General features: G+C 44.6%; 1 protein-coding gene and 1 long non-coding RNA gene across 4 annotated transcripts; one reads left to right on the top strand and one right to left on the bottom strand.

The window, feature by feature from the left end:
• Positions 1-838: 838 nt before the first annotated feature.
• Positions 839-16,469, top strand: LOC127327270 (uncharacterized). 3 transcript variants are annotated; one of them, XR_011749391.1, is made up of 5 exons: positions 839-1,160; positions 14,390-14,575; positions 14,674-14,720; positions 14,813-15,731; positions 15,811-16,469. It is a non-coding gene; the product is annotated as an uncharacterized lncRNA (long non-coding RNA). The 3 variants fall into 3 exon arrangements; XR_007868473.2 differs by having other exon boundaries at positions 14,674-15,731; positions 15,811-15,905; positions 15,984-16,468; XR_007868472.2 differs by having other exon boundaries at positions 14,674-15,731; positions 15,811-16,468.
• On the bottom strand, positions 4,867-22,892 carry LOC127327268 (ABC transporter G family member 48). The gene is made up of 19 exons (XM_051354047.2): positions 22,358-22,892; positions 13,778-13,860; positions 11,154-11,238; positions 10,781-11,071; positions 10,605-10,695; positions 9,591-10,491; positions 9,335-9,495; positions 9,113-9,216; positions 8,829-8,994; positions 8,624-8,737; positions 8,380-8,495; positions 7,913-8,245; positions 7,513-7,803; positions 7,314-7,397; positions 6,998-7,131; positions 6,619-6,846; positions 6,335-6,506; positions 5,698-5,952; positions 4,867-5,616 (listed from the first exon to the last, which is right to left on the bottom strand). The coding sequence occupies exons 3-19, from the start codon at positions 11,235-11,237 to the stop codon at positions 5,347-5,349; spliced, it is 3,795 nt and encodes a 1,264-aa protein (XP_051210007.1). The 5' UTR covers position 11,238; positions 13,778-13,860; positions 22,358-22,892; the 3' UTR covers positions 4,867-5,346.
• Positions 22,893-24,570: the final 1,678 nt, after the last annotated feature.

Below are 24,570 nucleotides of genomic sequence, written 5' to 3'. Positions count from 1 at the left end.
AAGTTTGAACCTTTTCAAAATTTGAGTTTTCTTTGAAATTTTTGGCATGTTTGGTTCATGACATAGCATGTCTTACCAAAAATTTGGCAACCATTGTCAGGCAAAATATTAGTTAGAGATTCCTTAGCTCCATATTAGGTAAAAAGTTGGTAAGATTTGTGAAGGAAATGTAAGAAGATGGCAAAATTTCACATGCAACCAAAATTTTGGCAGCCAACCAAACAATAACAAAGGGTATGTTTGGTTTGTGTCCTACCTTGCCCTGCCAAATGTTGGCAAGAATTGACTTGCCAATTTTTTGGTCAAGGAATGCTCCACCATCTAACCTGATTTGGCAAGATTCCGTGAGACAAATTGTGGAACACCCATTGGCAGCCAAACTTTTGGCAACAAACCTAATATAAACCCAAATACAGACAACCAATTTCTTAGTGGGGCTAACGTGGGTAATGAACCAAACAGACCTAAAAAATACCACCAACTACTAAAATATTGATAGAATAAAATCGGGCACCAACCAAACATACCCGTAATTAGCCACCCAAGCCTCGCCAGTTCGTTGGCAGAAAGGTGACATGTGAGCTGATCGAGCTATGCTAGCCAACTTTTGGCAAGGCCGGCTCTAAAAGTGTGTTTTTACTATCAAAGCATATCCTACCAATTTTTTTGGGTATAGCTAGAAGGTTGGTTCTTGTTTGAATAGTTGTCAACTTTTTGATTTGCCAATGCTTCACTACTAACTCTAGTTTATTTTTAGCCAATGTTAATCAATTTATGGGTAAGAAATAACTCAACCAAAATATTAGCTAGCCAAAATTTTGGTGGGACAATCTTGGACACAAACCAAACACACCCTAAACCAAACGAATCAAACATGCCCTTTCTCTCCCCGCATCTTCTCCACCACGCCGGAGTGCGGCTGTCTCCGCCGCCTCCGCGGCGACCTCCCGAGAAAATATAGCGACTCTCCTCCACCAGCGATGTCATCACTTCGAGTTCGGAGGCGACCAACGGCAGCCTCGCGGGAGGAGGAGGAGCGCGGGGGGTCCACATCCCAGTCGGCACGTCTCGGCCGTTCACCACGCCGGCGAAGACGGCTTGATGCGGAAGCGGGATTCGCGGCGGAGCCAGAGAGGACGCCGGCCGGCTGCTACTTACTGGTAAGATGCGCTGCAACTCCAGTTGTGTAGTCCCCACATTGGGAATTTTGGGGGATTTCCGCCAGTTTATGAAGGTCTCCCTCAGGGATTTTATCATCATGTTTTACTAAGATAGAGAGGCGATAGAGTATATAGGGTATAGTAGAGATACGGTAGACGAAGTTATTTAAAGTTAAATACTAATTGATCTCCTGCCCCACAGATCACTTTTTTTTTTGTTTTAGAGAAAATACTTCAGAAATTTTTGTAATTTCCGTAGTACTAGTGACAACAGTAGATGGTAATTGTGTTTCCTCTGCATAGGTTAATATACCGGACAATATAAAATTGTGTAATCTAGGTTTGATACTTTATTCATTGTATCATTGAATATTAGTAATACACAAGTTTTGCTGGCTGCCAAATGTTTCTATGTCCGCTGGACTGAAAAGTGCAATAATACACAAAGCTGATGATTAAGTGCAGGGATTACTTCTAGCGCAGCTTCCGATTCCTAGCCCCTTGATCAGCATGTGTGCTTCATCTTGTTCTCTTAGTTAGTGGCATACTGCTATTTGCTTATTTCCTTCCTGTATCAATTGTGCCTGGACATTTTGTCTTGTTCCGTTGGTTGGCTACCTGCTGCTTTCCTCAGGAACAAGTTACAGTGTGATATGTGTTAGAACTGTGTAGAGTGTACATATGTTTTAATGGCATTGCTGGATGTTTTATGAAGATTAAGGTGAAGATGAGAGCATTTGATACATCTCGGTATTTTCCCCATTTTAATTTTTATAAGTTAACACTAGGAAGTTCCTTTACCATGCTACTGGTTGTTTTCCTATTTTCTTAAGAGCCAACATGCCCAAGATCAGTAAGCGGTTGTAGCCATTTACCAACAGATAATCGATGTGTTGTGTTTTCATCCGTTGCTAGGCTCTGGTGCATCGGTCATACATGCATTGGTAAGCAGTAATCAAAAGTGCTGCGCACCAACAAAACAAATATGTGCGATTTTTTTGTTACTACTATCCGTTGCTACTTTTGGTGGTATTTGCACATACCAATTATTCATATTTAGCTTTCTGAGTGATACAAGCATACCCATTTCATTCAAAATAGGTTTTCTATAAAATGAATCAATCATAATCTGAAAAAAATTGTAGTCTTTATTCATCGTAAATTTTCACTTCTCTGTGGACTCATTGTATACAACAGATGTATCAGTAACCTTTCACCAATGATAAGCAACAGAACTAGTTCCATTTCCTCATGCACCAAAGTTGATGTTTTGTTCTCCAAGCACTGAAGTTGATGCTTCAGTTTTCTGTAGACCCAGCCCATAACTGTTTCTAAAATCTTCTGTCCTTTCTGATCTTGTTTACCTTTCGAACCTTCTGCACTCACTGAGGACATATGAGTCTAGTCTGACTTACACAAAGGAAGCTTCGTACCTTTTATGTCATGAATATAACCTGCTCCAGTTTGTTAAGCAACAGCGTTATTAAAATGAATAATAAAGAATGTACCGTACCACCTTTGCTAAGCATTTTGTTTTCTGATGCATTGTGCATCCTTATGGATCTATTTGTTTTTACTGTATTCTGGATTAAAAAAATCCCCTCAAGTCTACACATAATACAAATAAATAAAATGATTTTAGTATTCAGAAGTACCAAGTAAAATAGCTACACACTCCTGCATAATAGTAAGTGTGAGATGTCTAGACTGTGTTTTAAATACTTTGACTCAATAGCACTGAGCACAAAGTACCTCACCATGCTCCAACACAGACTCTGATTACTTTTCGAGCCCTTCTATAAACTCATAGTTTTCTATTTCCCATAATTGCAACTCAGAAGTCCTGAAGATAAACCTCTCAAAGTGCCATGCTAATTCCGCTTAGTGTCCATTGATAAAATGACTCCCCGTTTTAGACCAAAATAAAACTAGCAAGTCTTTAACGAGACCTGCATTTTTTTGTACTTTTAATTGATGCAACTGTCTGGACTAAGACCTGTTACTTAGATTTCACCGAAAACTGTCATTGTCATGCAAATTTCGTTGGAACAAGTCATGTCTAGTACCGTTTCATGAAACCATCTATCAATTCATACTGTAGTTTTGCAGAACATTACCTGATACGTGTCCAAATGGTATCTCATTTTTTTTGTAAGGAGGTTATACCCACGCTCCGTGCCTCAATTGATTCACACATAATTTCGACTATTAATCCCAAATTGTCCAAGCTACAATATAGTCCTTTTCTCTAGAAAATCAGCGCACAGGATGTGCGGCTTACTGTGAGATGGCTTCAGCTCAAATTTAGTAGGCATATCCCTCTCATGTTGATTGCATCGTATGGAACCATGAGGCCTTCACACAGTGTCATGGGATAACTAGAGTTCAACATAATTGCCAACCGTGGGCACTGAATTCTCGAGCTTGCTATGAGTTCTTGCTTGTTTAGTACAGTAATAGCTAGCAAGTGTAGAGCCAAGGCAGTGAAAGAATATTAAAGGCACTTGGCAGATAAATATGGATAAATAAAAAATCAGTAAATTAAGGCATTTTAGGAGCATGATTGTACAGATATTCCTATAGCCGATGATCAGTTTGCTAGTATTTTGTACACATTGACGCTAGACACCAATACTATTGTGGCCTCCATTTAATGGCGGTGTAATAATTAGCATTTTGTCTACGCTTGCTTAAGTGTGAGAGAAGATGATGCTTGTGTTGTTGTTAAGCACAGTTCTCTGGCGTGCGGTTCTCATGAAATCCGAGGTTTTGCATAGTTCGGTCTTGAGTGATAAAAGTAGTCAGGAAGGCATGCAAGTACAAGCTCGGTTACTGCTTCCACCTTGCTCCCCAATTAAAAATCTCGGTGCATCCCATTCTAGCATTCTTATCATGCAGGGAACCATCACTGCCACTCAAGATGTCTCATCATTCTGCTCATCTGCTGCTACCCTTCCTCAGGACTCACTCAGCTGCTCTGCTTATCGAACTACAGAAGCAAACTAGCCCAACTATACAGTTTTGAGTGTTTATTGTACTGCATGAAGGAGTTGGTTACTTATATGTAGGGTATCCATGTACTGATGGATGAAGAGAGGCTAGCAAATTGAGTGCTATAAACCTACCCATGCACTAGTTTGGTTGCTTCCCTGGGCTTCGTGCCTGAGAAAAAAAATGATGCCTGGCCTGAGTTTGTAGAGTTAGCATTTAGTGCCTCGTCAGTCGTCAGTCTAGCGTGAAAAAGAGTTGTTTGGTTGAAGCTTGACCTGGTGAATTATTAAGAAGGCTTTAATAGGAATACTGGGTTGCTTTTTTGGACAGTACAATTCACATGACAGTGCTTGCTAGCATCCAGGCAGTTATTCGCATGCAGGCCGCACTGCCAGGCACTAGAAATTGGTCACCTAGGAGGCTAACCACCAAGCGTGGGTGTCCCTGCTAGGCCAGACTCATTCTTTCTAGGTTATTAACCAAACATCCTCCCGCAGGATCCCAGGGACGGCTCCAGGCCAGGCACCGGGCGGTGAGGACAGGAACGCCATCTCTAGAAGCTCAGGAACATCTGAAGTCTATATAAAATATGTTGCCTTATGCGATTTTTCAAAAATCTCAATCCTTATCTTTACCGCCTTCATGGTTAGAAATAAGTTGGCCACAGAGTTCTCCACAAATTAACTTCATCAATTGTTAAAAATCTCTTAAAAAAATGTGTCAGCATAGAAGTAACTTGGAGGAGAACCACAAAGTAGCACAGTTAAAGTTGAATCATACAAAATGGTTTGGGTCATCTGGTGGTTTCGACACTTGTGGGACAGGAATGACCATATTAGAGTCGAGGAACAAACTTAGATTCTGACCATAGTTCAGAGAACAAAATGTATTTTTCCATATTTAGCATTGATAGTAAAAATAGGCATATCGCTGGCAAGTCTCAGTAACAATAAAATACACTATGCATGCCTCTGAATCCTCCTACTTCTTATGATAGACATAATACACACACACACTAGACTGCTTCAGGGAGGCAAAAGTAGTACTCCCTCCGACCCATAATAAGTGTCGTGGTTTTAGTTCAAATTAGAACTAAAAGCACATCATAAGTGTCGTGGTTTTAGTTCAAATTAGTTCAAATTTGAACTAAAAGCACATCACTTATTATGGATCGGAGTGAGCAATACACATTTGCCTAACGTTTCTGGAAGTTCAAAACCTTAATGGAGTAGCCAAAGATGAAGTAGAATCCAATGGCATAGGCGAAGTGGGCTAGCACTACATAGCCAAGGAAATCATGCTTGATGCCCAAAATATCCTCCAAGAATTGCTTCACCACTGTAGGGCTCCCACCGGGGATTGAAAGAGAATTGTTGTTCTCGCCAAATTGTGATGCAACGACACCATAGATGGTCCAGGACACTGGGTTGGCCCAGTAGTACCACCTCCACCAAATTGGTATGGCCTTCAACAATAACACCAACCATCACCACGATCTTCAATCAGCGAATTTGGTTAAATCAAAGATGAACCTTAGCTTACTTACCGGTCTGACGATGAGGAATCCAGCAAATAGGTTCCAAAGAGGGAGTACAAAGGATATGAGTATGTTTGCGATCATCGCAGATGGGGTCAATGCCACCAACATCATGCCAAACAATGTGAAGTAGTTGAAACTTGCAATTATGAAAAATAGGAAATAGAAGAACTTGTCAGCTTTCCACTCATATCCAATCATTGAATAGATGAGGATTGTGTATAGACACCCCTGCAGGATATTGTAGATAATCTCCACGCTTGTCTGCATATATCAAAATTTGCACAATGTTGAGAATGGTTGGGCTTAGATTTGTAAATATCCAAAATGTTCAGCCAACCAATGCATTAAAAACTAGACAAGAGAAATCCAACCTTTCACCACCTGTAATTTCTCGAACTCATTCAATTTTATTCTTGTTTTAGCAAGTGTACTAATGTCTATTCTCTTGTTTCTCTAGTTTTGGATCTGCCATACATAATCTCAGGGTTGCTAATTGTATCCTAGTTTAATAGCTGATTAAGCCTGAACATAGCAACTTTGGAATCCATGCTCAATATAGTTTGAATAGGATGACTCATAAATTTCATCGTAACATTGATACTCCAATTGAAATGAGACCAGATTAAGAATATCAAGAAATTACCTGAGCTAATGCATAGGATAATGGAGAGTACATCCCAGCTGCCTTTTCACGGTAGAAAACAGTTCGCTCTATTGCCACAACGGGTTGAACTGTGATGCAATTGGAAGCCCCAAGGAAGAAGACAGCAGCATAAGTGGCTCCAAGTAGATTGAACAAATCTTGTTGTGATTCTCTGCCCACAAATCAAACACAAAATTGTATTAGTGCCTCCATAGGAGCTAATGTATCATCTTTCACCAACTCTTTTCTCTACTCTCAATTATAGCAACACGATGGGATCATACAATTTTGTTCCTTTTTGCCAAAACACCGTGCCAAATACAAGTCCATTGAGCACCGTCATAAGATAGCGCATGGCATTGTAGGGCGGGTTCTTCCAATAAGATTTGTACTGCTTCCAGAAGTTTGCAACGCATTGGTTGTAGAAATTCTGAGAATACTTTGTAGAAAATGAGAGATCCTCATAGCCTGGAAGGGGAACACTCAATTCCTTAATAAGTTCTTGGTTTTCCCTGCTCATAGTTAACAAACGGGAACTTAGTGGTGATAGTATAATGAAAACAACATTTTGCTGCTCATTTCAGCAGATATATATTTAGTTTAGTGTAAATGACAACTTATTAAAAATGGCAGAGAGTTAGGTCCAACGAACGAGGTACTTACTTATAAAGAGGAGAATTAGCATATATTTCAGCAAAATTTATTTCCAAGCGAGCCTCCGCTAGAGGGGAGCTAACTTCAAGCATCCATGTTGCGGGATTATATCCTTTTGTAATCTTTGCTACACCTGGAATTGCCTGCAATGATAGAAACATCGGTTAGTTTTTATACTTTTGCTACTCCAGCCAAATGTTCGCGACCTGTTTAGTCTTCAATGGCTTTTCTGAGCCCAGTAGTCAAATTTGTAAGAAGGTGTTCAACTCAATATTAGTGAAATCTCCGCTACCCAAAACTAACACATGTACATAAAGTAACCCACCTCAAAGTATTCAACTAGTTTATGAGAGTGGCGACCAAGTTCACCAGCATAAATAACCCGCCCTCCTCTTTTCAAAAGTAGAAGCTACAAAAGGAACCAGTTGTGAGTTAGATAACGGGAGAACTACATAGAAATAGAGAGATACACATGATATAGAGAGAAAGCAAAAGAGAAATATATGCATATATAGAGAGAGTACATCATCAAATGACTCGAATATATCGATGCTAGGTTGATGGATTGTGCAAACCACAGTACGCCCGGTGTTGACTGTATTTCTCACTGCCCGCATTACAATTGCTGCTGCTCTAGCATCAAGCCCTGAAGTTGGCTCATCCATGAATATGATTGAAGGATTTGATACCAGCTCCACTGCAATTGTCAATCTCTTTCTTTGTTCAGTTGATAACCCGTCTACTCCAGGGAGACCAACCATAGCATTACGCAGCACATCAAGCTCTACAAGGGTCATGACTTCCTCCACAAACATCTGTGTGGGTGAAGATTAATATCTTAATAAAAACAATTACAGTTTGAAGTCTCAGGTATATAGAACCATACATCTTTACTCGAGGCTTAAACATGGCTTGAATATGTACCTGTCTTGTTTTGTCGTTAACATCTGATGAAAGACGCAGCCAAGCAGAGTAGAGAATGGATTCATATACAGTAACATTGGGTGAATGGATGTCAGTTTGTTCGCAATATCCACTAATGCGGGCAAAGGTTTCTTGGTTTTTAGGGTAACCAGAGAGGGTGATACTTCCTTCAATAGATCCACTGGTTTTCCTTCCAGCAAGGACATCCATTAGAGTGGTCTTCCCAGCTCCACTCATCCCAACTAATGCTGTTAGAACACCTGGCCTGAAAGCACCACTAATATCAGTGAGCAACTGAAGACGACTTTCCGCGAAACCTTGCTCCTTCATTTCCTGAAAGACAAGATGAAACACTTTAATGCCGGAACAAATATATTTTCTTGTCCACATCTGCAGATAAGGTTATCATACAAGTGAGAAAGTTATGTCCTAAGATTATGTGGTAGGAGGAAGGCAGGTAGGCTTACCGCAGGCATGTCCACATAATAGTTTATATGGTTAAAAGAAAGTGAAAGAGGCTGGAAAGGCAACACAATTCCTGAATGAGTTGGCCTATTTGTGGTTTCGTCAGTACCTACTGAAACTGCAAGTGCAAACATTGACACATTATTATTATTAAGGCGTTAATTGGCTTGATAAATAGTACACAAACATAAGAATATTATAAAGGTTACAATATTATAACATAGATATACTTATAAAGGACCTCACCCATCGGTATTGAAGATGTCGTAGTTGATGATGCATTGACTTCTGACATTTGTTCTTTGTTTTTCTCACTATCACTCTCTTCATCCGAAACTAGTGTGTTTGAGCTGCCGCTAGCTGGAAGGTAAAAAGTTATATGTAATGTAAGCACCTAGCTCTTCAAGTCATTAGCCAATAATGCCAGACAAAAGAAAATAATGGTACTCACGGCTCAAGTATGTAAGGGCCAAAATGTAGAAGATGTTGAACAAAATAGTGAATCCTATCATAGCTCCTATAGAAAGCCAAAAGCCCGAGTCACTAGTAAAAAGTCCTTTCGATTTAAGAATAGCCTTTCCTATTGTTGGTTCATCAATAGAAATGTCGTTGTTTGGCTGTAATAACATTGAAAGACTTACATTAGTTGAGATGTTCTCTCCTGCAACATTAGGATATAATGGTTTCTTAGTTTTGAGAATAAACCAAAAATATTGGGTCATGAGAAAAACTTACACTGGCCCACCTACTAGCAAGGAATTCATTGACAGATATTGCATTCTGACTGTACATCATAGGAGATGACCAATAAGCCCAAATCCACCAAGGTCTGATGTCACCTGTCCACATCAAATTTAGGAATTGAGAAGGTTACATTCATCCATGCAGTTGCACATTGCTGACTTATCCTGCCTAGCTAGCTAGATACAAATGATTTTGGTATGACATCAAGCTTACCTCTAGGGATGAGAAATCCTCCAAATATAAAAATAAGAAGGATTACAAACATCCCAAAATTGTTGGCCATAACCATTGACTTAAAAATAGCAGCAAGAAATCGGAACAAAGCCATTGCCATTTGGTGAGTAGCAAAGAAAGCTAGAAGTTGACGAAAGAACCTATATTGAGCAGATGGATGGATAATGGAGTTATCAATTTGAATTTTAAAATGATAATGGCTAAGTTAGCACACAAATTATACATGGATTCTTACCTTCCTGCAGCAGGTGCAAAACCCATCACATAGTACGTGAGGGCTACCCATACCCCAGCCTCGATAAATGAAATAGGAATTTTTAGGAGTAGGTTTGCCAACGCAAAGGTCCATGGAGGGAAGAACAAGAAATCCCTTTGTTTGTAGAATGTAGGAAGCATCTTTATGGTCAGTTGTAGCTCAGCTAACCCGTTGAATAAGATGGTGATTAAACTGAAAGTGAGAGCTCCAAAGAATTTGGTACCGTCAGAAATCTGGCCACTGGGCATCTTTGTTCTGAGGAACACAGTCATGGCCATGAGCCCGAGGATGATCAGCTGGGTGACCTTGAAGATGTAGATGAATGAGTTGCGGTTCATCAACAACACCTCTCTCGACATCACTGCCTTGAGTGACTCCTTAATAGATAGGCCATACTTCTTGGTGGTCAACGCGGCAGGATGGGTTTTGGATTTTTCAAAAGGGATTTGCACCTCCTTGAGCATCTGCTCGCCTACATGGAATGACTTGAAACGTTCAGCAAACTCTGGGACTGACACAGAACGATATTGTTCGTTTTCAAGGTACCAGTATTGTTGCTGGTCTTTCTTGGAAGTAACCTCTTGAAGAAAGTCAGCAATTCCTTTTCTCTCAGGGCACCGGAAACCAGAAGATTCAAAGAATTCCAAGATGTTCTCACGTGGCCCATGGTACACTATGTAACCCTCTGATAGCAGAATTATGTCATCAAATAGGTTGTATGTCTCAGGCGGTGGTTGTAGGAGGGAGATCATCACAGTCTCATTCATCACATGGACCAAGTGCTTCACATATTTTACAATCTGAAATGTGCTAGAACTATCCAAACCAGTGGAAATCTCATCCATGAACAAAGCCCTTGCGGGTCCGGTTAACATTTCCCCTGACATAAAAAAGTAAATAAACTCAGATTATCATAACATAATTTAATTGAAAAACTCCTTTCCACAAAGAGTTAAGAGGTCATGCTTATTCTATCCAGGTGTGCATGCATACCAGTTGTGACACGCTTCTTTTGCCCACCGGAAATTCCTCTAATCATCTCATCACCAATCATGGTATCAGCACAAATGTCAAGCCCAAGCACCTGGCAGTAATGTTTTTTAATAGATTCAGTTAGCGCAATGTTGTTAGAGAGTTCCGTGAAATGAACAAAATAGTGAGAATCTCACCTTCAGAGTAAGATCGGTTATAATATTAGTTTGTTTTCCTTGCACCGCAGTAGCTTTCATGTAAGCGTCAATCTCAGGATCTGGCTTTATGCCAGCAGCACGCTCCCTCCTAGCGAGCTCCACAAGCATGTCATATCTAGCACCAACGCCTAAGCAGCGCCTCGAGAAATCCAATGTCTCTCTTACAGTCATCTCCGCATTGTGGAGATCGTATTGACTAACATATGCGCTGGTCCTCTCGGGGTAGAACTGCGAAAGTGTATGGCCACAATATGTGATGTTGCCAGATACCTGCAATGTCCATATGATGGTGATTTTTTTATATGCATGCGTCCATAAAGCACAAAGAAAGGAAAACACGATAAGTTAAAACCTTGAGGGTTTTGTCAAGCTTGCCAGCAAGGGCTCGCATAAGTGTGCTCTTTCCTGAAGAAGGAGGTCCAAGAAGAAGAGTCATTCTGAAAACAACATACATGTTGAATAATTTCTTTTTCAGATTATTATATACAATTAGATGGAAGCAACAAAAACATAATCAGTGGATTTACTTGGCGGGAAGCTAAAGTTGATAGGTAGATAATGTTCGAGATATATTTGATGTACTCATATTTGGTGGTGTAGGATTTGTAATCCAACTCCTACCTTACCTCTAGGAGAGATTTTCTGTCCTCCAAGTCTCCTATAGAGACTGGCCCGTGACCGTCAATACAACAACCAATGAGGGGGACTGGGCTCCTGCAGGGGGACGTGGTGGTGTTGGGCCCAACATGTGGAGGCCAGCTCTGCTGCGGGTGATCAGGTGAGGAGCGGTGCGTGGAGGCCGGCTGCTGCGGGTGGCCGGGCGAGCTGCGGCGTGTGGAGGCGGCTGCGGGTGGCCGGGCAAGGAGTGGCACGTGACGTCCTGTGCGGGGCAGGGGTGCAGGAGGTGTGCCGGCCGGAGGCCCTTCTCCGACGTACGTCGTGTTTGGCAGCTGCCGGCTGTTTGCGTGGCTGCGGAGGTGTCGGCAGCATGGCAGGAGCGCGGCCTGGGGGTCGGCGTGAAAGTTGGAGCAGTGGCTCCTTCGTTTGTTGATGCTGTGCTTGGTTATTTGCACGACTGTCACGGCGATCCGTTTGGGTGTGTGACCTCGGGGTCAGCGTGGAAGGCGGAGCGGCGGCTATTCGGTGGTGTGGGTTCCGGCTGCTTGGGTGGTGGAGCTGTTGGCTAGTCTGGAGCGCGACCTCAGGTTGGCGTGTGGAGCTTATTTAGTCTAGTGGAGGCATATGGGTGGAGGTTCGCGAGTTGGATCCGGGTGAAAACCCTGTCTCAGGAGGTGGCCAGAGCCAACGGTGTCGACGCCCTTGGGCGCCATTTCCTTCTTAGAGACGCGGTTGTGGTGAAGTTGTCGGTGATCCACCTGCAGCTGCGCCCTTGCGGTGGCCCATCTATGAAAGACGAAGACTCTCCTCTCCACGAGACAGGAAGTCTCCACGGGGGGGGGGGGGGGGGGTACCTCGCGAGGGGTCTAAGACTTAGCCATTTCTAGAGGACGCGAAAACCTCGCGAGGCTTCCCTTCGCGAGGGGGCGTGCCCGGCGCCAGGAGATGCCGTTCGAAGCCCCTCTGCAAGCCAGTTGCGTAGGGATGAAGCTAAGGAGGATGACGCAAGCCACGCCATGCACAAGGAGATAAGAGAAGCCCCAAATTTGCCTGCATAAAGCAGGTTGGCCGTTGCTCCTTTCCCTAAAGGTTAGGGGTGGATGGCGTAGTAGAGAAGGGATTGCTGGCATCGTCCACAACCAGTCCTTGTAGACCAAGATGCTTGGCATGGCCATGGACCAAGTTCACGAGCGTAGTCAGGGACAGCTGGCCTCCTCCTTGGGCATGCCTGTGGTTACCCCTCCGCCAAGTTTCCTTGGGGAGGATGGTTGGTGCCTTTATAAATGGAGGGGCAGTTGCCTAGTAGAAAGGATCTTTGGCCGATGCTAGTTTGATCCCTCTTTAGATACCATTTCCCTTCCCCAACTTCATCTTCAACATAGAGCAGAGCAGATCCAGATCTAGGGGAGATCTCACCAAGCCACCACCTTGTAACACCAGATATCAATACCACTCCAAGGCAAGACATAGGGGTATACCTCACCACGAGGGCCCTGAACCTAGGTAACTCAGTGTCTCTCTGTCGTGCTGCTACCACCTCTCTTCGGTGTCGCCATGGCTTTGTTGAGCTTGGAGCTTTGCTTCTAGCCCCCTGTGGTCTAATAACCTTAAGGGTCTTGCCGAGGTATCCGTGCTCCTTTGCGATACCAAAACCCCGACAAAAGATCTTGTCCGTACCATAAGTCATCTATGGGAGAAACCCTTGATCATTGCGATCGGAAGATGGCAGCATTTCAATGTCGTTTTGCCTCTTGTGGGCTTCGTCTTTGGAGTTGTGCTTCCACCGGTGTGACAAGCAGAAGATGGTGGTGCTGGTGTTGTAGCCGGAGCGGTGGCTCTGAATTGTTGTAGGGTGGTTGCTCTGGTTGCTTGGGCGCCAGAGTTACCAGCTCGGCAGGTGCGCGGCCTCGGGGTCGGTGTGGGTGTCGGAGTGGAGGCTCATGTGGGTAGGGTGTTGTCTCCGGTTGTTTGGGTGACAGTGCTGGCGGCTCGTTTGGTGCATGGTCTCGGGACCGGCGTGTGTGTTGATGATGTACCGGTTTTCACCTGGTTTTCGCAACTTCTTCTTAATCAATGAACATGCAAAGCTTTTGCCTTGGTTTTTAAAAAAAACAGAACAACCAACGCATTATGCTAACCTCATACTCTTTTAGATATCGAGAACTTATTTTTGGGAACCCCTGGCCTATCTAGAAATACTTGTGCTAAAGTGATATTGGCTCATGATGCATGAGATACAAGTGTGAGAAATAATGGACCTGCTAATATGGCTACTGGCCTACTGCTGTTTGTGGCATAATTAGTTGTAATAAAGCAGCAGTAGGAGGAAGGAGAAGGGGGCGATGAGTAGTTTGTTACCTTGATGGTTTGAGGATGCCATTGACGTTTCGAAGTATGTTGATGGTTTTCTTGTTGGAGGATCCCAGTCATCCAATAAGACCCTGCGATCGCCACGCCAGGCGTTGCGTTGTGTAAGCAAATCATGCTTGAGGATGATGCATATACAGAAGTAATTGAGATCGGTACGGTATACAAAATAAAGGGTGAGATATCAACGACAAGCTATTTGTAGCACTAGCTGATGATTAAAAAAAACTGAGAAATCTGGGTGACGTAGCATCCTAAGAAGAGTTATTTTTCCCTCCGGAAGCACCAGCACAAAGTCGTTGGCAATGCACTAGCACGAGAGAAATTCCGAGCATATTCACAGCCGATTTAGATGCCTTTTGTCTGGGCTCAGATTGGCTGACGTTGTGAAGAGAAGTCATTGGCTGACTTAGGCCTCTCATCTGCCATATACGTTCTGCATCCAGCAGTTGCTTCTCTTCTCAGCTCTCAGTGCAAATGACACAGCCCAATGCAAGAATAAGCTGGAAAAATCCCAGTTCAGGAATGGAGGAAAATAACAGAGGGAAAACACACACTGGTAGCCTGACATTCTTCTGTTTCTGGTCTCTGTTTCAACATCAGCCCAAGTCAGCCCATGTTGTGGAAGAGAGGGACGCTGTCGCTGATTTTGGCTGGGAAACGCTCTGGTTTTGGTGGGCACCTAGGAGACGAGCGCTCCAGACTGAGGTAGATCCCCGCAGGTGAGCCAGCGCATGTGAACTTCGTCCTCTGGTTCGGCTACTGATTTCCCCGCGTCTCCTCTTACAGGTTGGTTCTGCTGCTATTTTTCTTATCCTTCCCCGTTCTCCTAATTCCCTATTTGTCTGCTCATTTGAAAAATTGCTTTGATTTTTTCATGGCTGCAGCGTGGCTTGAGTTCTCGTCTTCAATAAATCCTCAATGGCACACTACAGTAAGTAAGGGAAGTTTCCATCTCAAAATTCAGTTCTCTGTTCTTTCTTGCAAGTAGATGTCCAACACCAAGAATTTGTTTATTTTCCATAGGGAGGGTGTGAATGCTACTTCTGTACGTCAAGTTGGTGCAAGATTTAGAAATCTAGATCATGCTTGGCCGTTTGGGTTTATAATGGAGGTCAAGTAGGCTTAGAGGTAAAAACAAGTCTGATAGCAAGGTGACTTCATGTCAATATGTTTGTGCAAAGGAGGGTTATCGACAACCGAGATTGTGTGATAAATAATCTCCCATACGATCATGTGATAAGAATTAAGGCACCTATGTTGGTGGAACAAGCAAATTGTACACTGCCACCATATTTGAAGCGTTTCAAGGTCAATATGAAAGATCAATGGCTGCATACACAATAGTACTAGAGGAATATAACACATGCCGTTGCAAATTGGGAGTGGGGATGGTGGTTTAGCTTTTGTGGAGGAGTGGATTGTTATTGGTAATCTTTTAGAGCAAATAACTTTATGTAGTTGCGGGCTATTTACAAGAACTGGCATACTGTGTTGTCATGCTTTGAAAGTTCTTGACTTGATGAATATCATGTTGTCGCTGAAACAATATATATTTTGAAGTGATGGACAAGGGAGGCACGTTTGTGGAATGATACAAGACAATCAAGGAAGAAGCATTGTTGAATATCTAAAATTGGATGTTGTTATAGGTTTCTCACATAAATGTCTGAACTTGGTGTATACTCTAGCCGGCTTTCCGGAGTGTCTGTTAGTAGATAATGCACTTGATAGTCTCCCTAAGAAGCTTGAGGAGAAAATCAATGCATCTTCAAATATGGCAAGTAACTCACACAATGCCCAAGATGTTCGACAAGAATAAGATTTACCTAGTGTTGCATGGCTCAAGAAAAAGGAGGTTCAACCAAGAAGTAATAAGACACGAAAAATAAGTTGGGTTGACAAATTACGCAAGTTCAAAAACAAAGTTTCTACTAAATCTAGCGTATGTTCCTTTAAGAACTTGCCATTTTTTGTTCTTACTCATACATACGCAGAATAACAAGTTGCACTGCTTCATGCAGCAACAAGAAGATTTTCCTGCTGTACTGACAATGAAGATGACTTGGAACAAATCAGTGAGATGGGTAGCATCACTAGCTACATTGAACTTCTGACTGTAATATAGCCTAGTTTAATTGACAATTTTGATGCAAAATTATTTTTCTCTGGCTCACTTGTTCATTTATCATTGCAGGGTCATAGTCAGCTTGCTGATTTAGCTCTTGAGCATCTTCTTTAGGCCTCTGTTTTAGTAATTACTGTCATTGTGTAATTTTGTTCATGGAGCAAAACTGTGCAGTTTGATTTACAACGCCAAAGCTGAATGTAGTTTGACACTGCTCTTTTGCTTTGTTAAGCTGGGCGCTGTTCTTTTGCTTTACTAAGCTGGGCGCTGCTCTTTTGTTTGGTGAAGCTGGGAACTTTTGGTAACAATACCAAGCCAAGTGTTTGTTTAAATGTAGTGCTAAATAGAGTGAAAATCTGTACGAGACCTAAAATAGAGCAATGTCAGGCTGTGAGTGTGTTTTCCCTCTGTTTTTGGCTTATTCTTGCATTGGGCTGTGTCATTTTTACCGAGATCGATGAGAAGGGAAGCAACCTCGGATGCAGATTATATGATGGATAAGAGGCCTAAGTCAGCCAATGACTAGTTTCGGTCAATGTTTTCTGCTTTACCTGTAGGATGTAACCCTTAGCTTAGATCAGCTTTTCGTTTTTTCTGTCTCTTTTTTGTTGGACCTTATCCCTCTCTGATCAGTAAAAAAGCAGCTTCGCTCTGCATTTTCAGTCAAAAAAAAAGTCAGCCAATGACTTCTCTTGACAACGTCAGCCAATGTGATGCGCGTGTTGTCTTGGAAAAAGAAGGGAACGAGCTGGATATATTCGTTGGCCTTCCACGTATGCCACGGAACGGGCCACTCGTTTTTCTTCTTTTCAAACGAGTAGCACACAACAATGGCTGTAATTCTGTAAATGAGTTAAGCGCGACGCATTTCGGACGTCCAAATTGTCCGCGGGCGTCCGTTTGGGTCGCCTGGCGGACGCGGAAATGGTCGTGTGTCCGTTTGCGTCTGGGGTTGGCTCCAGCGGGGCGACGCATTTTGGGCGCAGGCTAGAATTCAAAAAAGTTGAAATAGCGTCGACTTTGCACGAAATTACAGCCGCAAATTGAGGGCTGAAACAAGTTCATCACACTTTGCAGCTCGTACGGCGCAAAGTGGAGCAAAAGGGGCACAACAAGGCCTGAACAGCAAATTAAAAAAGTCCAAAAGGAGGCCAAGGTGCTGGGCGCATGGCGGCGGCGATCAGGCGTCTCGCGCGCGGATTTCGGCGTGCCTCTTCATGAACCATGCCCTGGTGTCGTCGTCGACGCCGCTCAAGTCGGCAAGCATGATCCTTGTGTCTTCTGCACGCAATTTTGCGTCGGCGTCAGCCTTTTTGGCCTCGATGTCCAGCCTTTGGACATCGAGGACCTCCTTGGCGAGGTTCTGGTAGATGGCAGCTGCGGCCTCTTTTTCCAGACGCCTCTTGTCGTCCCTAGCAGCCATGGCGGCACGGTTGTTGGCCATTATCTTCTCCATGCTCTGCGTGAACGCAATGGCCTGCGCCTCCCGGACAAGATCGGCCTTGGTAGCCTTATGGCCTCGTGGACGAGGTGGAAGGACTGGACGGCCTTGATCGCCGTCGAGGGTGACCGCTGTCCCATTCTTCACAGCTTCTAGGTAGGCCGCAAAGCTTGTCATCCACTTGTTGTTGTCTTTGAGCACCTCCCAACAATGGACCATATGGAAGCCCTTCTTGTGCGTCGCCCTGAACTTCTGCAAGGCGCGGGATACCTGCAATCATAGCCGCCAATGATGTACAATGACGCAAATTGACGCAAGGACGCAAATTGTCTACAATGATGATGGTTCTATCGTCTTTACCACTGTCATGACGCCAGTGCCGCTTACGGGGTTGTTTATAGCATGTTCGACCGCCGAGCAGAACTTGGCAGTCTCTTGTTTGATGTAGTTCCATCTTTTCCGGAGGGACTCTTCCGTCCGAGGGCCTATGATATGGTAGGGCGGGTGCATCCTGGTCTCGTTGTACTGCTGCAAGACCTTGGCCCAATACACCTTGCCCTTTTGCTGGGCGCCATTGATACAATCATGGGTCGTTGCCAGCCACGCTTCACACAAACACTTATCCTCATCGTCGACGAAGCCTTGTGTCCTCAAGCTCTTGCCCTTCTTCTTCGGAGCAATGTCGGGCTGTGTTGGCGCGTCGTCGAAGTCGTCGACGGACACGGGTGTTGGCTGCGTCTGCTGGGTGGCGAACAGCCGTGCGGTATCGATGTCCTCCGCATCTTGCGTTGGTGGCCAGTCATCGTGCGCGCCTATCCCGGCCCGATCATCGCGAACGAAGCCGCCGCCGTAGATAATTTCCTGGATGTCTAAATCATGGCGGTCCTTCCAATAGTCCTACGAACGACCGGACATCAGACGCATGATACAGGGCACTCGCACACATTGACAGAGCTCACGTACCGGGTCGTCCATCGTCGGGGCAGGCGGCGCCATTTCGTCGAACAGGGTGCAGGGCTGCGGCATGCTCTCCTCCGGCACCTGGCGCGTCTTCTGTGTCGCGCCCGGGCAGGAGTCACCGCTTCTAGGCGTCCGGTTGAGGTCGGGAACCGCCGCCCCGGTCAACTTCACCGGCGGCAGGCCGGAGGCGAACCGCGACGCCGCGTGGCCCTGCAAGGGAGCGGGAGTTCCAGGGCGCAGCTGGGAACTTGCCGAGCTGACCGACGTGGCCGGAGGAGCGACGCTGGCAATCCCCTCTCTCTTGATGAGCATGTAGCCCTCCGCTAAGCTCGGATGAAGGGCTACTTGCGCGACGCCGGCTTTGATCTGCATCTGCCAGGCCTGCTGGTTGGCGGCCGCGGCAGTCTTGATCTTCTGATTCCTGCGCCGGCCGCGACGCTTCGCGGCCTCCAGGACTTTCTCCTCCGCGGAGAGCACCTTCTTTGCCGCCTTCGGCTTTGCCTCCCGGCCGCCGCCGGTGGCGGCCCGCTTTGCTTCCGCCGGAGCTGCAGTCTCCATTCTGGCTATGGCCGTGGCTACGAGTGAGTGTGGGGCGGCGGCGGGTGCGAGGGTTTGCTCCGCATCCATGGCGGTAGCTGCGGCGGTGAGGACGTCCATCGCTTCTGGACTGCTCGCGCCGTTCTAGTTTCCAATTTCGCGCGGGGGAATGGCCAGTGGCGGGAATAATATCGCCCTCCAGCCACTGACGCGCGGGTCCTACGTCTTTTTCGGCGGACACTCGGCGCGACCGCCGAGCGTCCGCGGAGACGCAAACCTGGCGCATATTTGGGCCAGGTTTGCGTCTCCGCGGACGGCCCGGTCACTTTGCGTCGCCCCGCTGGAACAGGCCTCAGACGCATTTCCGGTCACGGCGGACGAAAACGGCCGCTCAGCGACCATTTGCGTCGCGCCGCTGGAGATGCCCTAAGTTCAAGCGGTTACAATAGATTTAGCTCAGCTCATATTAATTCTAGCGAGCTGAGACTGACTCAAATGAAGTTGATCTCGAGGTAGTTTTGAGCTAAGAAAAATACTAAAAAATTGATATTCCTTCCATATAAGAGGAAGAAAAATCCCACCTATGCCATACAAAATAAATAAATTAACCTTCCAAATCTTCTTCATAAAATTCCATTCACGGTGGAAGGAATATACTATCCACAACAAATAAGTTAATAAATTACCTTATTTTATTTTAATATATATCATAAATATTATGCATAATCATATTTTTGAGGTGTCAAGCTAAATCGGGCAAGCTAGGGTTAGCTCAAAATCAGCTTATTTTTCAGTCCAATTGTATAAAACATCATAGTCGGCTGATTTCTTTTGTTTATCAATATCCAGTCAAGCTAAAAAAAAAGAGCTGATCTAGAGCCACTCACTGAGTCTTAAACTTTTCTCGTAGCTCAAACATGACACGTCGTATGTGTACTTGTATTCTCCCTGCCTCCTCGGAATATTCTTAGTGGAAAGTGCCGTTGCTATCGACAGCGAAGCGTTGTGATAACTTTGTCAATCTTAAGATCCATCATATCAGTTTGTGAGACTCAACCTCTCGAAAGTGCTAATATAGTAAAGTGTACATGCATACATTTATAGGGGTATGTGTACGTACATATTTATTTATATATAGCAAATGTTTTCCAGCAAAGATGAACATTTTTCAAGTTCATACCCCATGAATAGCGATCCATATATACACACTTACTTTTTTTATGGAAAAAATGTTATTAGAGTATCTCCAGTGGTCCAACGTAAACTTACATCGGCTGTCTATTTTCGTCCGCATGGACATGAGGACACACAAAAACCCCATCCCAGTGGCCCGGCTCAAACATAACGAGTTGTCCATGGTGACTCATTCTAAGACCAAATTTGTGTTGGAAATACATTAGCATCGATAACAATCGCGTCCGCATGGGTCCCCCTCTTCTAGTCACAAGGTTGCTCGCCCGTGGCACACAGGCCAGTTCCTCTCCCGCCACTCTACTCGAATTTCAACGGCGCCAAATCCATAGATTGGGATTGAGGCCGACGCCTAGACCTCGCCCCCACCACGACCCCCACCCCTGCGCGTCGTCGGCTGCAATATAAAGGCCAAGACCCCGAAGAAATAACTGATGCAGACGGAGTGGGCGCTCGAGATTAAGAAGCATGGTGCCCAGCGTGGCATTGTGAAAGCAAAGAAGGCCCAGACATAAGCCGACGCTGCGATTAAGGCCAACGTTGAGCTTGTCTTGGCCATTCAAGCCAATGCCACCACTCAGCTCTTCACCTCTCAAGCTGCCGCTCATGGCGGCAAATCAAGCTCGATCACCTCCCGGGTCACAAAGCCGCTTGTGGTGCGACGGCCACCCACTTTACTGCCGGGAACAACATGACCCGCCTAGCACGTCCAGGTGCCGCCCTCCCAGCATGGTGGGTTGTTATCACCGCACACCAGGAAGACACAAGGCGGATCCAACAGGGTGGAAGGGTGGGGCTAGGACCACCCTAAGAATTTGGCCAAATAACTCTACTATATAGTATATATTTGAGGAAAAATAAAGATAATGACATCTCTAAGAGCAGCCCACGAAGCAAAAGACGGGGCTAGTCCATACCGATGTGGTTTCTATCTTCTCTCGACAATCCTGTGCGGCGGTTCTCGGAATCCTAAAACTTGTCCTAGCTGCCTAGCCCCCATACTGCGGTTCCGATGCAAAGTAGCTCCTGTTTTAGACTTTTGGTTTTATCGAGTAAGTGAAGACGATCACAAAATTAAGCAGCGAGCAAGCACGCAGCATGCTGCAGATCAGAGAGAGCGGAGCAAGGAAACATTACCATCGCGCGCATATGCTCGATCGGCTGGCCGGCCGGCCCCGTACATAGGTATTTTATTGGCGATTCTCTAATCAGGTCTAGCTCTTTACTTCTCTCAAGTGTTTTTAAGTTGAAAGTTTGATTAGCTTGTTCTTCCTACACAGCTAAACTAGAACATCGATTCATTAGTGAGTAATCGATTCAATGTAGTTCGTACAATTTAACTGATCAATTTTAAATTTGCATTGTACACTTACTTTTAACAGGAAGAGGACCAGGGATTTTCCGCAAAAAGAAAGGACCGGGGATATTGCTGCTCTTTTTCAGAAGCATGAAACAGAGAAGCTCGCATGTTAAGATGAGAACTTTAAAGGCCTAAATTATCTTGTTGATATCTCTGTTAAGCTTGTTGAAACAAAGAGGCATATTGTTCATGATGTGGTCTATTCCCTTCTCAAATTAGTATTGCTTCTACCTGTGCTGACCGTAAGTTTTGAAAGGGCATTTTCTGAAATTAATCCAATGAAGCATAAGTTGAGGAATCAGATGGGTGATAGTCTTCTAGATGATTATCTAGTCACATTTATTGAGCGAGATATTTTCTCCAAGGTAAAAAATGATGATATAATTGAGACTTTCATGGCTATGAAAAAGCACTATTCTGAGAAGAATAAGAAGTTCATTTGAATTATTGCAGCCATGTAATATTACTATATGCGTATTTTAGATATTTTATTTGTAATCATTGAATTCTCTGCTGCCTGTGAAACCTTATAAATATATTTCTATTGTTATTACATACCAATACAATTGTACATTATTTTTTTGGTATTGAAGAAAAAAATGTGTCTAGTTGGCCCACCCTAGCACAAAATCCTAGATTCGCGACAAGCGACTGCGCTGGAGAACATGCCCGTGCTCCGCAAGGTGTTCGAGGGAATGCCACTCCCAATGTCGGCCGACCAGTTATGGCCATTGATCATCTATTTACTCATCCACTTGCGTTTGAGAGTAGGTTTGTGATGTCAAATTATCCATAGGCCTACTATGCCGAGGACCATGATGCCTACATGCACAAGATGATCAATGACGGCGACTTCATGCGAGACGAGGGTCTTGGGACCGAGCAGGAGACCCAAGACAAGGGTTTCTAGATCGGACGAGGAGCCATTATTTGGGCAATCTGACAGTGAGATACCTGGAGGAAGTTGGTGGCAACGTTCCAAAGCGTGGGCAGGGCTCGGCTCCCGACGAAGGCGTCCACCTGGACGGATAGATCCTGGTAGCGTACTTCAATGGCCGGGAGTTCGATACCGACCCTGTCCACCCGATCCCTCAGGCTCGTCAAGAAGCGCTCGCTGTCGTCCTGGAACACCCTCTCCAGCAGCGCGCGGCCGCCCTCCCCGCTGGTCAGGTGCTCGATCTCCACCAGGCCCCCGACGGCGAACTCGTGGAGGACGATGGCGCGGCGCATGCGGTCGTACGTGGGCAGCTTCTCCAGCGCCGCCCACCGCAGGTTCTCCTCGTCGTCGTCGTCGTGCCGCCGGGAGCCTCGCCTGAAGGGGTCGTCGGTGTCGGCCTGGAGGCCCTGATGACGGAAGGAGTGCGAGATGGAGCTACCCCAGCTCCTGCCGCTGCCGCGGCTTCTGGACGATAGCGTGTCCCCCAGCCCCGGACCCTCCATGGCTTGCTTTCACTGCTAGCTAGTTTCATAGTTTGTTATAGCTAGCTCAGAGGAGAGTGCATAAAAGGAAGGAGTAGTTAGTAGTATTATGCTAACGGAGGAGAAGAAGGAGGTGAGAACTGATTAGAATGGAGATTGATCTTCCATATCACTATCGATCTGACTCCGGCTGGCTGGCATCATATCCCAATTTTTTGATAGCTTCTAGATGGGAGGGCGGTGCAATATAAGCAAGCGCACGAAGCGCACGTGGTAAGTAAACTACGGAAGGATATTCAGGTTTGTCAAAGCGGACAAAGCCCCGCGCCGCGTCCACTTTTTAACACATTGCTCTTAATTAGCTACACAGTAGCATATTAGTTAGGTCACAGTCAAAATCTGCACTCTGATCACACTAGCTATTTCGTCGTCACATGATATATATATGCGCCAAGATAAGCTAGCTGATGCTACAACTTGCCGCTCCCTCCAAGCAAATGGAACGCTGACCAACGACCGACGTGCCAAAAGATGACAATTTGATTGTTTAAACTACATAAAATCATATCAGTGTGGATTTTCCCCATGAAGTTGGACATCCCGCCACTACCAGAGAAGTCAATTTGACGTTCCGGTACTACCAGAGACGTCCATTTTTTTTGAGATTCCGGCAGGAGTCGATAAGTCAAAGTCCATGGTACATTTGCAAGAAGGATCCCGCAAAAATGCATAATTAACCTTCAGCTCACCCTAGGAAGATCCAACCCAAGACCTCCTTGATAGTAAACTTCAGGGACCGGGATACGGATGATTATTCAGTTTCTGTTACTGATCAATCATGATGTGTGACCATAACGGACTGTGCATAATTTAGAGCCCAAGTTCCTAAAATCCTCTTGTGAACTTTTTAAATATACTTGCATCATCCACAAGATGGACAGGAACAACATGTAACACATCGGTGACTCTATGACCAAAAGAAGTAACACATGCTTTTAACAGAGCAAAGATAACAGATATTAGAACCATGTGTCACATGACCCATCAAACATGAATTCTCGCAATTAGTTCCCCATTAGCGTGCAAGATACTTAATTAGGATGATGCACAAATATGTTCTACAATTAGGCCACATCATCGTGCAAAATACTTAATTACAATTAGGGATAATAATTTATTGGTGAATTAAATATAAATCGTAACTTTCATAATATTTAAGATATAAAATTCATTTGCATCCATTATTTTAAGATATAAAGTTCCATTACATGGATGACTTCATCATTAGTTTGCTTAGGTGGTGCTTTGAACACAAGATTTCCTTAAGAGAAAAGCTTAGTGCTTGTCCTCTGCCTAAATTTATACATAGGAAACTAACTAAGAGATAAGCCCTATTTAGGAAAAATCTCGTAGATTTGTTTGTAGTCCTTGAACACATATGTCTTTTTGCACGGCTCTATCACGTTGGGGTTGGAAGATCTTCGTGATGCAGACAACCTTGTCATCGATCTACATGGTATCATCCCAGCGGCACAAGTTGGCGACCTCACGACGTATCTGAAAGAGATATAAGATCGATTAAAGAAGATAAAGAAGAAAAACGAAATACGATTGTAGAAGGGGTTAAGAACATGATCGGCGGATCGGGTGAAAGTGCATGGAGTGCCCATGTGTGGTTTCGGTAATTAATGTCAACCATTATGGACTAATGATTGCATTGAATTAGATTTGTAGAAGTTATCCATATG

This window comes from Lolium perenne, chromosome 1 (assembly GCF_019359855.2).
Source record: "Lolium perenne isolate Kyuss_39 chromosome 1, Kyuss_2.0, whole genome shotgun sequence".
NCBI classification, from domain to species: domain Eukaryota; kingdom Viridiplantae; phylum Streptophyta; class Magnoliopsida; order Poales; family Poaceae; genus Lolium; species Lolium perenne.
This window is presented reverse-complemented; position numbering and strand designations above follow the sequence as displayed.

Excerpts from the sequence above, each read along its gene's own strand:
- LOC127327268 (XM_051354047.2), bottom strand. The coding sequence starts at position 11,237 with ATGACTCTTCTTCTTGGACCTCCTTCTTCAGGAAAGAGCACACTTATG. Across the intron at positions 8,496-8,623 it reads GACATCTTCAATACCGATGG|TTTCAGTAGGTACTGACGAA; the intron begins GTGAGGTCCTTT and ends TTGCACTTGCAG. Across the intron at positions 6,507-6,618 it reads TGGCAAAAAGGAACAAAATT|AGAATCACAACAAGATTTGT; the intron begins GTATGATCCCAT and ends ATTTGTGGGCAG.